The sequence below is a fragment of the Oncorhynchus gorbuscha genome, linkage group LG01, assembly GCF_021184085.1.
Source record: "Oncorhynchus gorbuscha isolate QuinsamMale2020 ecotype Even-year linkage group LG01, OgorEven_v1.0, whole genome shotgun sequence".
NCBI classification, from domain to species: Eukaryota; Metazoa; Chordata; class Actinopteri; order Salmoniformes; family Salmonidae; genus Oncorhynchus; species Oncorhynchus gorbuscha.
In genome coordinates this window covers 90,494,409-90,510,923 of record NC_060173.1, presented here as the reverse complement: position 1 = coordinate 90,510,923, position 16,515 = coordinate 90,494,409, and the positions used below count along the sequence as shown (strand labels likewise).

The following is a 16,515-nucleotide window of genomic DNA, read 5'->3' as shown; positions in this document are numbered from 1 at the left end:
TTAATCCCAGTTGCTGTGTGTGTTCCAGGAATATGATGTTGCTGCTTACGCTCTTTGTTGTTCCGGGTGTGGTGATGATCGTAGCCTATGGACTCATCTCCAGAGAGCTGTACCGGGGAATCCAGTTTGAGCTGGGTCAGAAGACATCATCCCCCAGTGAGTCCTTCATTACTGCTTATTTCATTATTCACACATGTATTCACTTCTTTCAACAGCTGGGTAAGTGAGAAGACATTAGGATTTGGCATGAACAACAAATGTTCGAATTTTAGTACTGAACATATTGTGTATCTTCTAGTTTCTGCCCATTAGTGCTTCCCAGATGTTTTAATTATGATCCACATTATCTTGGATTTGAGTGCACTCTCTATCCCTCTATACCTCCCTCTATACCTCCCTCTATACCTCCCTCTATACCTCCCTCTATACCTCCCTCTATACCTCTCTCTCTCTCTCTCTCTCTCTCTCTCTCTCTCTCTCTCTCTCTCTCTCTCTCTCTCTCTCTCTCTCTCTGATTTATCAGCATGATAATCATAATTATGGTCACACAGAATAAACATTTTATTAGCAGTACAATCATGGTAATGTGTTTCAGGTGTGAGCAAAATACGCTTTGGTCAGTATGAAAGGGCTCAATTCAGATTTACAAAATCAAATCCTTTTTTACGCGTTTTGATTTAAGCACTTCTTAGAAGTTGTACTCAGACTTACTATATGCAGGTGCATAACAGGCTTTGCAGGTGGGGCTCCATGGCACACACTGAATGAATTCAATTCAACTGCTGAAAACTCTCCCACTTTCTGTCTAACTGATTTTCTCAAGTAGTTTTCATTCAATAGGGTTTTCAGTACATTTATACTGTATCTAAAGCCATTCCTTTAAATATGGTGTTCCATTAACTTGAATTCTCACGTTAGAATTTTCTAGAAAGACAAACTAGAATATATATTGAGAAAACGGGTTCAGCAGAGGGATCAATGAAAGAAACCATCTAAACATGCACATTTGTCTCCTTTTCAGTACCAATTGGTAGATACTCTGATCTTGAATATTATTTAGGGTTAGGAAAGTATTTAACCAAAAATGGTTTAGAGAGCCTTTACACACAACATATGTTGATGAACATAATATGTATCCTGAAAGTAGCTATATTCATATTGTTTCTTTCCATTAAATATTGTAAAGTGATTAAAGTGTACAATAGGGGTTGACCAGTATTCCTATATATCTACCTTAATAATCCTCACTAACCATAGAACTGTGATGACAACTGTTCAGTCATAGGGAACCATATACCAGGCTCCAGGGTTTAAACTGCTACGTGTGGTCTACGTTCCAAAATGATTCAAAAAGGTTACACGTTCAAAATGATTGCACAACTTGTAATCCGTTGTTAGAAATCCTCAGGAACAACCACACAAATGTGAGGAAAGAAATGTAAACTAACAATGTAATGGGATGATGCAAAATGTAAGGAAACTAGCACTAAAGTGACAGTTATTAATGTATGTTGGTATAACTGATGGTGGCTACCGATAGTGGCTAATATTTAACATAATACAAAATGTAAAAAATACAGTGAAAGGTCTGGAAATATAATTATACAATATAATTCAAATATTCTAGAAATCATAAATCAACTCGGTAGGTTGGCATTATACTGGCATTTGCACATGGCTACAGAAGCCTATAGCTTGGGTTTCCACATTTCATATCTGCAAGTTATAAGGCCAGCATTTCATAAACTTCACTGTGGAAAAGGTGATATGTTGATATGCTTCAGTCTGCTGCCATGTAGCTGGTTTCACATTTGTCTCCAGCGATCACAAGATAAAATAGATTAAAACAATTGCAATGTATATTTACAATCCCCTTATCCAAATGGCTTACTCATTTACCTAGCTCTTATCAATAGCTACTATCAATTTGTAAATTACAGTGCATGGAGAACGGTGTTATTTTTATCGTTAAAAAAAGTAGATGTTGTTCCACTTGGAACCGACAGGTTGCTTGACCTTATTCATCTTTTCACTGTGGGCAAAGGTGGTGGAATTATTAAGGAATTAAGTCAAGGTCAAAATATGGCGTATCTATAGACGCACCTCTGCCACACCTTAACTTCTTTGATCTAGTGGGTGAATAGTATGCTATTCTCGTACCTGTTCGAGGTCAGAATACGCGTAGAGGGAAAGGTGCATAAAAAGGAAATTATGTTCCATTTAAGCATGTTTAACTCAGGTCGTAATCGGCCCCTAAGTCAAATAGCTGGGATGATCAAATGTGTAGAGTGTATTTGCTGCTGATGCTTCATTAGAGGATGAAACTGGCTGATGGCGGTATGCGTCGCCTTCACCATCTGTCGGTCCAATATGAGAGAGTGAGGGACAAGGGGAGTTGTGATATAGAGAAAGAGAGAATGCGAAGGCACATTAGCCCTCAGATGTAAGATGACACAGGTTTTCTGTTGATTCACCGCCGTGTCAATTAACGTGAGCCACTGTTTTTAAGAGGTATGATTCACAGAAACAATTTCCACTGGGATCTTTAATTGTGCCAATTATCAGACACGGAAGAGAAGAAACCTGGTACAGGTGGAAGGTATAGATTAGCAGGGTGTGTGTGTGTGTGTGTGTGTGTGTGTGTGTGTGTGTGTGTGTGTGTGTGTGTGTGTGTGTGTGTGTGTGTGTGTGTGTGTGTGTGTGTGTGTGTGTGTGTGTGTGTGTGTGTGTGTGTGTGTGTGTGTGTGTGTGTGTGTGGGGGGGCTCGTTTCGCCTCAATTCAGATGTATGGGGTGTTAAATGGATCATAGACTTTTGTGAACTTCTGAAATTATTAGTTACAGAACGTAATTGATCTGACCCCCCACCACAGTTTTGGACCTCTACTTAAGCTCTTCTTTGCTCGCCCCTTCACAGGTCTAAAGAATGGCCTGACTGGCACCGTGTCTTGCGGGAGCGACAACGGCGATGGTTGCTACGTCCAGGTCTCCAAGCGTCCACACTCCATGGAGATGTCCACTCTGACATCATCTACTGCGAGCACATCCAAAGTGGAGCATGCCCGCAGCAACTCCTCAGAGGCCAAGCTCCTAGCCAAGAAGCGTGTGATCCGGATGCTGGTGGTGATCGTGGCTCTGTTCTTCCTGTGCTGGATGCCACTATACTGCGCCAACACCTGGAAGGCTTTCCACCCAGCCTCGGCCCGCCGTGCCCTCTCTGGTGCCCCCATCTCCTTCATCCACCTACTGTCCTACACCTCGGCCTGCGTTAACCCCATCATCTACTGCTTCATGAACACTCGCTTCCGCAAGTCTCTGCTTGCCACCTTTGCCTGCTGCTGTCGCCCTCCCTGCCGACGCCAAGGGCTGCGGGATGGAGAGGAGGACGCAATGGCTTTGGGGGTGTCCATGTCCAAGTTTAGTTACACCACAGTCAGCACTATGGGGCGTGCTGAGGGAGGGACCACTGACTGACTGGGGGACAGGGGAGACCAGAGAGATATGTGGTTATGTGATCGGTTTAGTCATTTCTATAGGGGAAACCATTAACCTGTGGTCATTAAGTATGGGGGAGATTAGGTTTGGGCGGTATCCAGATTTTCAAACCTTCCTACCATTCCTGTACCATACCGGGGTACAAGTTATTACCGGCATTGCACACAAGGGGGGCTATTTATTTTCAAAAGCAAAAAACAACACCAACAAAACATTTAAACAATTCTTATTTTTTTACTCACGAAACAAATTTGGGCAGGATCCAGGAGGGTTGCCATTGACTTATTTAACATATAGTTATAAGCAGTGGCGTAGCATTTATATATTTACGGTATTCGAAATCATACCGTTGGAATTTCAAAATTCCCCCAGTATACCGCCCAAGGCTAGGGGAGATGCTCCCACAGTCTATAGGGAAGTCAACACAAGACCGTGACTGTAATACTAATGTCAAGACCAATTGGCTCAGAGATGTATTATCTAGTTAAACTAACCTACTGTCTGTCAATGGATAGATCCAACCTGTAGTACTTTAAAAAAAGGGAAAATACTCATGGCCTATGGAGAATGAATACCCAACATACCCAAAGGAAAAAGACAGTTATATACTGTTCAATAGTTGAAAAACAAAAGAAATAATGGAAATATAATAGCACTGTTTTTCATTAGCATTTGTCCCAAGTGATGGAAAACAATGTTTCATGTAATGATATGCAGCCTATGTAGTTATTTCATTATCATCTGGGACTCATTAAAACAGCTTGCATTAATTTTTACTGTTGAACCCCTGATATAGGATGGGAACTAACATCAGGGTGGAACTAAAGGGTTATGTGTTGGTCGGGGGTGTATTCCTGAATGACACGCTATGGGGTTGCAGTGCAGTAGCTTGAGGAACAGGTATTAGTAATACCATTTGCAAAGTTTCTACTTATTTTCACGTTGCTTTGGGTTTTTACAATGCCGATGATGTTCTTATTATTAGTGTTGTCAACGTCCTGATGATGAGAAGCTCTGTTGTGGACTAGAAGTGCGTGTCTGTAAATGCTGATCTTTCTTCGAGTATCATGTTTGCTGTGCTGTGGACTATGTATTTCATGACGGACATTGTAAATACGGTGTTGCTACATCAGGGTCTTAGCCAGACTGAATTGGATGTGGATTGGAGGCCAGACTCAACTGCGACCAAACCAACCCAACCTTACCGAAGACAGCAGCGATAATGAAAGTAAGTAATGTGGGTATTAGGGAGGTACTGTTACTGTATATTTAGGCTGTTAGTCTGGATCCAGCTCATTTGTAATAATGGTAGACTGCCTGCCTTTGTCTCTTTTAGAGGTGCATCCTTGCTTTTTCAAAAACAGCTCGGTCTCAGCAGAAAACTGACGACACAACAACTTGTGTTGCATATCATTGACCTGTTGTGTACAGTGTATGTGCTCTGTTGCCATCTAAAGCGCCATGTTGTCCATGTATCCACTGCACTGTTGGTGTGTGTGTTTGTGTTGCTGCTAACAGGGTGGGTAAAGTTACTCAGCTGAGCAGGGGAACGATTCTACAGACATTACTGATTGGCTTCAGCATCATCTAAACTGTCAAAAATGTCCTGTAATTCATACAGTAAAATACTGGCAGCACAGAAGCCTGTAGATTTACAGGACCTTTACTAAAATACCAATTTACAGCATATTACTGGAACACCTGACTACAGAAACATGCTGTATTTCTAGAATCTACAGTGTATATGTGACAATAAAACATATACATTGAGTGTACAAAACATGAATATGGAGTTGCACCCCCTTTTGCCCTAGGAACAGACTCAATTCGTCGGGGCATGGACTCTACAAGGTGTCAAAATCGTTCCACAGGGATGCAGGCCAATGTTGACTCCAATGCTTCCCACAGTTGTGCCAAGTTGGCTGGATGTCCTTTGGGTGGAGGACCATTCTTGATACACACGGGAAACTGTTGAGAGTGAAAAAACGAGCCACAGTGCCGTTCTTGACACACACAAACCGGTGCACCTGACACTTACTACCAGACTCTGTTCAAAGGCACTGAAATCTTTTGTCGTACCCATTCACCCTCTGAATGGAACACCTACACAATCCATGTCTCAATTGGCTCGCCTTCATCTACACTGATTGAAGTAGATGTAACAAGTGATATCAATAAGGGATCATAGCTTTCACCTGGATTCACCTGGTCAGTCTATGTCATGGAAAGAGCAGCTGTTCTTAATGCTTTGTACACTCAGTGTGTATGTTCTTGTTTAGCTCGTTTTTACACAAGTTTTTAGACAAAAAATATGATAGGGTACTGTATTCTGTGAGATATAGCATTCTCACCAATGGGACACGCCTCAAAATACAGTATGTTAATGAGATTCTTTCTCTGCCTACGACAATTTGTTACAGTGTCGATTTAGCCCAAATCACCTGCTTATGCAGCTGTGTAAAAATGACATCATGTTGTAGATTATACTATTTGGAGGCTGACGTTTTCAAATCCGCGTGTCCCTTTTTCAAATTCAAATCAGATGTTTTTGACTGAACATGACTGCTCTCTCTGAGTTACGAAACATACCCTTATTATGTCTTTAATCTGGCTACAGAATGCGACACATTGTTCTTCATATTAGATGGTCTCTTTTGGGCGTTTCTCTTGGTCAGGTTGGCATTTTCGTTCATGCATGTGGTTGTGTCTGAAGTAGCATCTTATTCCCTACAATAATACACTATGGCCAAAAGTAGTGCACTATTTAGGTGATAGGGTTCCATTTCAGACACACCCCTTAGTCTCTGCCTCATCCACTCTACTTGTACTAATTTTGTTGTCCTCAGCCCGTGAGAGTGGAATGCTGTCAATTTCACAAAGAAATATGTATGTTGTGCTTTTGTGAGGTAATATTTGACGAGAGTAGGTCCATAATGTATTTGAGCAGTACAGACAAGAGCCTGTTCTGTGTGGCTGCCCCAAATGCATGTATGGAATCTAAAATCTCTCATGATTTGTTTTAATCTCCATTGTTGATATTGTGTTGTGAGTAGACCATGTAGAAACAGAACTTTGCCTTAATCTAGGGGACTGGGTCAAGAGACGGTGATTAGATGGCATGGGGCCTTCATCCTTCATCTCTGAGGCTGAGTGTAGGGTATAGGACAGGTTTCCTTTGAAAAACAATTATTCAGTATCTCCTCTCCTTGGCTCAACATTATCGCTGCTGAATAACAACCATCTGCTGCTCACGCTCCTCCTCCTCCAGCAAAAAAAACAGAGTGTGTTGTGTTAAAAATCGTCCCCTCCAGGGAGAGAGGGGGAGAGGAGTCACACTCAAAGCCTTCCCCAAGCTTATCTCACATGGACACTGTTGACTAATTACTACTCATCCTCAGCGCACCGGAGGCACTCAGATCTGCCCACTGACCTTCTCTGCCTCATCCGTTTCTCTCTGTTCCCCTTTCATCTGCTAACTGTGGCATAGATGTCAGAGTCGTGGGGAAGGCTTCAGCCTGGAGTGGTATGCAGGGACAGAATGAGAGAGCAGAGAGCAGAGTAGTGAGCAGAGAGGGTTTTCAGGCAGACATACAGCCTGGAGAGAGAATGTACTTTAAGCAAATATCCCCCAGATGTCAGAGCAGAGCCCGGGGAGCATGAGAGAGTGTGCGGGGGAGAGAGAGGAACATTCACCAGATTCAGGCAAAGGTGTAAAGTAACTTGGCGGGATGTGGCTCTGATTTATACACTGTGATCTTGATTTGGATTTCATTTTGTGAGTGCATCTTTGCATTACATCTTGTAGGAAGATAAAGCAATGCACTACTACAATGACCTCTCTAGCTCCTTCCATTATGGTTTTATGAGAACAAAGACAAATAACACAGACTTACTTACTCTCTATCCCAGTGGTAGCGTCATTCTGTGGAACAGATTGAAACAGAGGTAAATGAGTGGGATCTCTCTCTCTCACACACTCACACACACCCACCCACACACACACACAAGAGACATGAGATATTAATGCCTCTGCTGGTGGCGTATGCCTACAGAATGCTTAATGCATTGGGGCGGTATTCCCAGGATCGGAAAGCCCTCCTCAACATCAGATAAGAGATGCTGATTTTCCAATGGTGGCAGAGAGAATGTTCAGTGTTATGACTTTGCTACACACACTCACACTGTCTCCTTTCTTTATTTTTTTTCTATATTATCCCCCGTCACAAAGATAGCAAAACAAAATACACTGCAGTACATAAACAAAAGTATGTGGACACCCCTTCAAACTAGTGCTATTTCAGCCACGCCGTTGCTGACAGGTGTGTAGAATTGAGCACACAGCTATACAATCTCAATAGACAAACATTGGCAGTAAAATGGTCCGTACTGAAGAGTTCAGCGACTTTTAATGTGGCACAATCATTGGATGCCACCTTTCCAACAAGTCAGTTCGTCAAAATTTCTTCCCTGCTAGAGTTGCACAGGTCAACTGCAAGTGCTATTATTGTGAAGTGGAAACGTCTAGGAGCAACAACGGCTCAGCCATGAAGTGGTAGGCCACACAAGCTCACAGATCAGGACCGCCATATGTTGAAGCGTGTAGCACGTAAAAATTGTCTGTCCTCGGTTGCAACACTCACTACCGAATTCCAAACTGCCTCTGGATGCAATTTCAGCACAATAACTTTTCGTCAGGAGCTTAATGAAATGGGTTTCCATGGCCACACACAAGCATAAGTTCAAAATGCGCAACGCCAAGCGTCAGCTGGAGTGGTGTAAAGCTGGCCGCCATTGCACTCTGGAGCAGTGGAAATGCGTTCCTGGAGTGATGAATCATGCTTTACCATCTGGCAGTCCGATGGACAAACCTGGGTTTGGCGGATGCCTGGAGAATGCTACCTGCGCCAATGCATAGTGCCAACTGTAAAGTTTGATGGAGGAGGAATAATGGTCTGGGGCAGTTTTTCATGGTCCGGGCTACGCCCCTTTGTTCCAGTTAAGGGAAATCTTAACGCTACAGCATAACCTTACATTCTAGACGATTCCATGCTTCCTACTTTGTGGCAACAGTTTGGGAAAGGCCCTTTCCTGTTTCAGCATGACAATACCACAAAGCAAAGTCCATACAGGAATGTTTTTATTTTTATTTTTTTATTTTACCTTTATTTAACCAGGCAAGTCAGTTAAGAACATATTCTTATTTTCAATGACGGCCTGGGAACAGTGGGTTAACTGCCTGTTCAGGGGCAGAACGACAGATTTGTACCTTGTCAGCTCGGGGGTTTGAACTCGCAACCTTCCGGTTCCTAGTCCAACGCTCTAACCACTAGGCTACGCTGTCGAGATCAGTGTGAAAAAACTTGACATGCCTAAACAGAGCCCTGACCTCAACCCCATCAAACACCTTTGGGATGAATTGGAATGCCGACTGCAAGACAGGCCTAATCGCCCAACATCAACGCCCGACCTCTCTAATGCTCTCATGGCTGAATCGAAGCAAGTCCCTGCAGCAATGTTCCAACATCTAGTGGAAAGCCGTTCCAGAAGAGTGGAGGCTGTTATAGCAGCAAAGAGGGGACCAACTCCATATTAATGCCCATGATTTTGTAATGAGATGTTCGACGAGCAGCTGTCCACATACTCCGATCATTATACACATTATAAACTCTTCCAATGTGCTGTAGACTGAACAGCCTGAGGAAGCGAATAGGAAGAAAACACAGTAGAATTCCTCTAAAGGTTAGTGATAAGGCAGGACTTCATTTCATATGGGAAAGCTATTAGAATAATATCCTTAGAAAAGGTCAGTGTCTGACACACACACAAAAAAAGACGCAATTCATTTGGTCCTCACAGTGGCATTTAACAAGTGCACCAAAAACACAGGATATGTCCGGTCAGACCCACTGTCACAGGGATTCGACAGATTCACAAACAATTTGCCCTTTATTATTTTCAGAAGTGAACAAAGGAAATGAAAATGACACCGAAAGTAATTTGCATGTACACACACACACACACACACACACACACACACACACACACACACACACACACACACACACACACACACACACACACACACACACACACACACACACACACACACACACACACACACACACACACACACACACACACACACACACACACACACACACACACACACACACACAGCCTTGTTTTAATCTACAGATATTACATCTATTTTGTGTTTAATTTCTATAATTTTCTGTCAGTTATCAATGAGAGATAAAGATGCCACTGCTCCACTGCAGAATGTCATTCATCATCAGGGTTATTTTAAAGGACGAGTTCCCTCAGAGACATGTTAGGACACTTTACAGATTCTAATCTCAGTTGTTCCTTTGTATAATGGGGCAGATACACTAATTGCTGCTTTTACGGGATGATTCATTGGCTTTGTGAAGGATGATTCATTGTACCTCCCAATCAACGTATGCTGGCACAGAATGACAATGCAATTGCCTGTTTTCTGAATCCATGTTTGGATAGTTAATGGCCTTCTGAGAAAACAAAACATATTTGGATTGAAACTAGGGTGTGTGTAAATCTATAATGCCAACATGACAGAAAACTGAACCCAGGGGAGTGTCAGTAATGTCTAACCCACCTCGGTTGCAGTGGAGAAGCTTTAGTCATTTGGTTGTCATACACTTTGAGGGAGAAACACAATGCACAATGGCTGTCAATGCACCATACTATATATATGGAATTGTAGATGTCCATGTGTGTGCATATGAGAATAGAAAATAATTTACAATTGTTCAAACACGTTTGGGGATATTCTATTTGGGAGGTGTCTGTCTAAAGTCTCAGTGATATAGGGTAGAGTGTAACATTGTGGGTATGTCTAAGAATCTGAGTGGACTGTTGTACTGCAGGCAAGGCTAAGAGGATGAAGTGTTGGAGGAGGAGAAGAAGGGGAGGAGATGAGGAGATGAGGAGAAGAGGGGGAGAAGATGAGGAGAAGAGGGGGAGGAGATGAGGAGAAGAGGGGGAGGAGGTGAGGAGAAGAGGGCGAGGAGATGAGGGGGAGGAGATGAGATGAGGAGAAGGGGGAGATGAGGAGAAGAGGGGGAAGTGTTGAGGAGAAGAGGTGGATAAGATGAGGAGAAGAGGGCGAGGAGATGAGGGGGAGGAGATGAGGAGAAGAGGGGGAGAAGATGAGGAGAAGAGGGGGAGGAGATGAGGAGAAGAGGGGGAGGAGATGAGGAGAAGAGGGGGAGAAGATGAGGAGAAGAGGGCGAGGAGATGAGGGGGAGGAGATGAGATGAGGAGAAGGGGGAGATGAGGAGAAGAGGGGGAGGAGATGAGGAGAAGGGGGAGGAGGAGAAGGAGAAGGAGGAAGGGGGCATATTTAGATCTACTCCATTGGTCACAGTCTCAAGGCCACCATTGCCTTAAGTGTGTGTGTGTTTGTGTGTGTTTGTGTGTGTGTGTGTGTGTGTGTGTGTGTGTGTGTGTGTGTGTGTGTGTGTGTGTGTGTGTGTGTGTGTGTGTGTGTGTGTGTGTGTGTGTGTGTGTGTGTGTGTGTGTGTGTGTCTCTGTGTCTGTGTCTGTGTCTGTGTCTGTGTCTGTGTCTGTGTCTGTGTCTGTGTCTGTGTCTGTGTCTGTGTCTGTGTCTGTGTCTGTGTCTGTGTCTGTGTCTGTGTCTGTGTCTGTGTCTGTGTTGAGTTGCGAGGGGTAGATGAAGGCATGTGGGAACTCCACCATAGAATGTGTGGGGGCTGTTTGTGTGTGTTTGTGTGTGCATGCTTGTGTGTCTCCATGTGTGTATGACTGCTGTGTAAGTAGCCTGCTCTGTATGAGCGTGTTTCATACCAGTGAGATGCTATGACTCTCACGGCCAGACATGTGGTGTGGTTGTGTTTTTCTGCTGCTGTGCTGCAGTGTGTGTGTTTGTGTTGCTCTGCAGCGGTAAAGGGCCCTGGATGTTTACATGCGCTTCAGAGTGTCTCGTTTTCCGTTCTGGCTTAGGCTACACAGCTCTCTGTTGGGAGAGGCCCAACCTGCTCTGCCTCTCTCTCTCTCCTGTGCCAGCACTGATATATAGCTATTATGATTGTTGTTACAGCTACTGCCCAATGTTTCTGACTTGGCAGAGACACAGAAGATGTGCTATCGCTCCACTTGAGGTTTGTCTGGTTTGCATGTAGGCTTTTGCAGATGTTCTAAATGTATGTGTGTTTTTCTGTGTGCATGTGTGCGTGCAGGGCCGGCCCTAGGCGTAAGCAACATAAGCGATCACTTAGGATCCCCGGCCTCTAGTGGCCTCGACCTAAAACATTTTTAGGAAATCTGCCTGGATCTCAACTTACTGTCGTAGTAGAATAGTAATGTAGAATAGTAATAGTAGAATAGTAATGTAGAATAGTAATAGTAGAATAGAAATGTAGAACAGTAATAGTAGAATAGTAATGTAGAATAGTAATAGTAGAATAATAATGTAGAATAGTAATAGTAGAATAGTAATAGTAGAATAGTAATGTAGAATAGTAATAGTAGAATAGTAATAGTAGAATAGTAATGTAGAATAGTAATAGTAGAATAGTAATGTAGAATAGTAATAGTAGAATGGTAATGTAGAATAGTAATAGTAGAATAGTAATCGTAGAATAGTAATAGTAGAATAATAATGTAGAATAGTAATAGTAGAATAGTAATAGTAGAATAGTAATGTAGAATAGTAATGTAGAATTGTAATGTAGAATAGTAATCATAGAATAGTAATGTAGAATAGTAATGTAGAATAGTAATGTTAGAATAGTAATGTAGAAAAGTAATAGTAGAATAGTAATTTAGAATAGTAATAGTAGAATAGTAATGTAGAATAGTAATCGTAGAATAGTAATCGTAGAATAGTAATGTAGAATAGTAATATGGAATAGAATAGTAATGTAGAAAAGTAATAGTAGAATAGTAATGTAGAATAGTAATGTAGAATAGTAATAGTAGAATACAATTTCGAAACTTGGTTGTGCATCAGCAGTTTTTTTCTTGTTTTCTTGTTATGTCAGTCACTGACAGTCTAGTGACTATAAAAACATATTACATTTTTGTAGCCTGACGGCCATCAGCTGACCTTTTTTAGATTGGTAAATCAGTCTAGCCAGCTATCTAAACTTGTAGACCTCCAGGGGGCCCCCATTGATTTTCCCTCTCACTCAGATATCATATTAATGGTAAAGGTTATGGAAAAATGTGTAGAATTTCAGGACATTAGCTTTAAACTACAAACATTTCTCTCTACCCCATGGCAAAATGTGTAGAATTGCAGGAAATTAGCTGTACAATTGAAGAAAAATGTATTTCTCTCTCTCTATTGGTGTAAACAGTGTTAGTGACTGCAGAGACTGCTTCTGCTGCATTTACAGTTTTTAAATATGTATTTGAAACTGGTCACATCCAGCTGGAACTAATTTTGCTTTCACGTGTAATGTTATTGAATTAAAATAAAGCCTCTCTTTGCCAACTGTCTACTATACTTCCTTAGTCTACCATCTAACAACCCCTCATGCTATAGTACCATTGTCATAATGCATGCTGAGTGCGATGAGAAGTCACTGGACTACTTATGTCAAGTTATAGTAGCCTGTACTGTAACTAACGTTGCTGTTTGTACTCTCTGTGTGAAATGGTGTCTTTCAGAGCAATATAGAGGAGATCAACTGTATCAGTTAGCTGTAATACGGTGCTTTCAGAAATTATTCATACTTATTCCACTTTATTATGTTACAGGCTGAATTCAAAATGCATTCATTCAATGTTTTCTCACTGATCTACTCACAGTACCCTATAATGACAAAGTGAAAACATGTTTTTAGAAATGTTTCCAATTTTATTGAAAACAAACAATACTAAGGGAAAACATTGAGACATCACCAAAGTAATGCTTAGAAACTAAGAGCCCCTTTATAATGAATGCAGAACACGAAGCAGGTTTCATTTAATAGAGAACCACAAGCTGGGTCAACAACACAATGGATGGAAAATTAATTAGAGAGAGACAGAGCGAAAGAGAGAGAGAGATTGCAAAATGGGTGAAGAGAGAGAGAGAGGAAACCCTCGACACATTCTGTCAACCCTTTATAGGTCTCATACCAGAGTATATCCTAAAGAACCAATGTAGCATTACCCTGTTACAACCTAGTAGGTGTACTGTTGTATTGCCTCAAAGTTACTTTGGAGTAATGCCTATACAGTGTTCCTAATTTGGGTCTATAACGATACAGTAATCCAAGCATGTCTAGAGATAGTTAACCTTGTCCCCAGTCTGTTGTGAAGTAAGTGTATGTGAAAGAGATGTTGAGAGCTAAATGTATCTTTCTGCCTCTAGACAGGAAAAAATAACCACTCAATCACAGACATTAATTTGTGCTCTCTAGCTCTCTTATGCAGACAATGAACATCACACATGGACGTTCTGACAGTTATGGATTGGGTCTATCTACTGTATTTCTACAGTGATAGATTGCGCTGTTCAGTAAGCAGGGACATAGAAATGCGGTGCTTTCAGAAAGTATTCATACCCTTGACTTATTCCACTTTATTATGTTACAGGCTGAATTCAAAATGCATTTAACATGTATCAATCTTTCCAAAATGTCTTGTGTTGTAAACATATTTTATAATGTTACGCAGTCACTAATAGTTTTGTCTTCTCAGTGCATCCCAACATCAGTCAGAAATACTGTCTCCAAAGACAGTCAGAAAGAGAAATGTATTTTTCTCTCCCATTTGGAAAGCTCCAAATCACCCAATCAAACTCTACAAATCAAAAAGGAGGGACCTCTGTGTGTCCTCTGACTCTAAACCCCATCTCACACAAAACAACAACCACAACAACAGCCAATTTACGTCTCTAAGGAACATCTAGTAATGACCAGCTAATAACAACCCCTCTGAACTGAGGGCAGAGAAGAAGAGAGGATAGAGGGATGGGGGAGAGAGAAGAGGAGAGCATCAAAAACACATTTCCGTCTGAAGTCAGGGAGGGAATGGTATAATGATCACAGGAAGCAAAGTTGTCCAAGATTAATGATGGAGAAAACATAACCTCTGACATCCAACTGTGGAACAAATCACACCCTATATCAGCAAGGCAATGTGTGTGTAAAGGCATGCTTGCAGACATGCAGACATCTCTCTCTCTCTCTCTCTCTCTCTCTCTCTCTCTCTCTCTCTCTCTCTCTCTCTCTCTCTCTCTCTCTCTCTCTCTCTCTCTCTCTCTCTCTCTCTCTCTCTCTCTCTCTCTCTCTCCTTCTCTCGCTCACATACACATACACGTACACGAACACGCATGCAATCATGACATTCCTGTCTGTCTGAATGGTACGACCTGAATTATGAGTGTTTTGACCTTGAGAAAATGAGCGAACTAGGAAAAAATGCAAGCTGTGTTTTGGGCTCTACAAAGAACTAAAGAACTAAAAAGTTCAGTGTATGTACAGCACATGCTGATTTGTATACCAATCTATTTGAAGGGGCTTATTTCCAATTTCCCCTAGGGAGAGACAGGGAGAGAGAGCCTGCAAATGTGAATAGAGCAAGAGAATGATCGACGCACGTCAATAAAGGTAGGGAAGGGGAGCATTTTTTTTGGGGGGGGGCAGAATATCTACTGTAAAGTCCTCTTCCCCACATCACATCCTTCCTACCACCCCCTCCCTCACCAGATCATTACGTCCCAGTATCCCTCTCAAACAACACCGCCTCATTCTGTTTGCAGATTGCTTTCCTCTGGGCTGAACCTATGAGTAGCAGGTTGGCTTTATTGTGATGACTTATATACTCGAGGCAGCTCTACAAGGTAGTAACTAGCCGGCACAGCCGCAAAGTCATGAAGTCAGATTTTAATTCTATCCTTAACCCTAGCCTTAACCACACTGCTAACCTTATGCTTAAACCTAACTTTAAATAAAAAAAAAAGCACATTTTGGATTTCATACATTTTTACAATATATAGCCAACTTTGACTTTGCAGTTGGTCCATCTAGTATAAATCGCTCAGCTCTGCTCTGACAAGATACATCCCAATAAACGTCAACCTGCCTATCAGTACTCCACCGAGAACACATTATCGCAGGGTAATAATATAAGACTTAACGCCTAGCGAGTTGAACCAATGGCGGCCAAATGAAACGTCAAAATGAAACAATGAGCTCCAGATGTGGTGCGCACGGCTGCAGTGGCTGTTTTACAAGTTATGCTATGTTTCATTGAGCCGCACTGTGTGACAATGCATGTAATGGGGAGACATTTTGTAATCCGTTACCACTGGGGTGTAATACCACCCTCGTCACACCCTGACCTAACCAAAATAATAACGAAAACAAAGATAACTAAAGTCAGGGTTATAACTAAAGTCATAACTAAAGCCCCCCCCCCGCAAAGGTGCGGACTTCCAGCCGCAAACCTAAACCTATATGGGAGGGTCTGGGTGGGCATCTAACCTCGGTGGCAGCTCTGGTTCTGGACGCCACCCACCTTCTTTACATTGAGTCCGCTCTTGTAGCGCTGACCTGTGGATCATCGTCGGAGGCTCTGGACTGCGGATCCTCGCCGTAGGCCCCTTGGGACCCTCGCTGCGTGGATCATCGCCAAATTTTCTGGACTGGGGACCGTCGTTGGAGACCCTGGACTGGGGACTGACGCTGGAGACCCCGGGCTGGGGACCGTTGTTGGAGGCTTGCTAGCCGTGTACCTTCATATCGTCGCTGTTCCTCTATTCTCCGGTATTTATCCTCGTATTATCGCTGTTCTGCTTTCGCTGCCTCTAACTCCTCCGTAGGATGGCGATACTCCCCTGGCTGGGTCCAGGATCCTGCTCCATCTAATATCTCCTCCCAGGTCCATTTCCCCATTAAGCGCTGTTCCTCCTTTTCATGCTGCTTGGTCCTGGTTTGGTGGGTTATTCTGTCACGGTCGTCATAATGAGGGGACCAAGGCGCAGCGTGATTGGAATACATTCTTCTTTTATTTAACGAAGAACACTTAA

At 42.5% G+C, this 16,515-nt stretch overlaps 1 protein-coding gene across 1 annotated transcript in view; it reads left to right on the top strand.

Moving 5' to 3' along the window:
* Positions 1-4,969, top strand: part of LOC124023265 (cholecystokinin receptor-like) — a 56,835-nt gene extending 51,866 nt beyond the window's left edge. The window contains exons 4-5 of the mRNA XM_046337813.1: positions 29-156; positions 2,917-4,969. Of these exons, the coding sequence (XP_046193769.1) occupies positions 29-156; positions 2,917-3,473 (685 nt within the window). The 3' untranslated portion in view covers positions 3,474-4,969. The remainder of the gene's footprint in view (positions 1-28; positions 157-2,916) is intronic.
* The last annotated feature ends 11,546 nt before the right edge of the window (positions 4,970-16,515 follow it).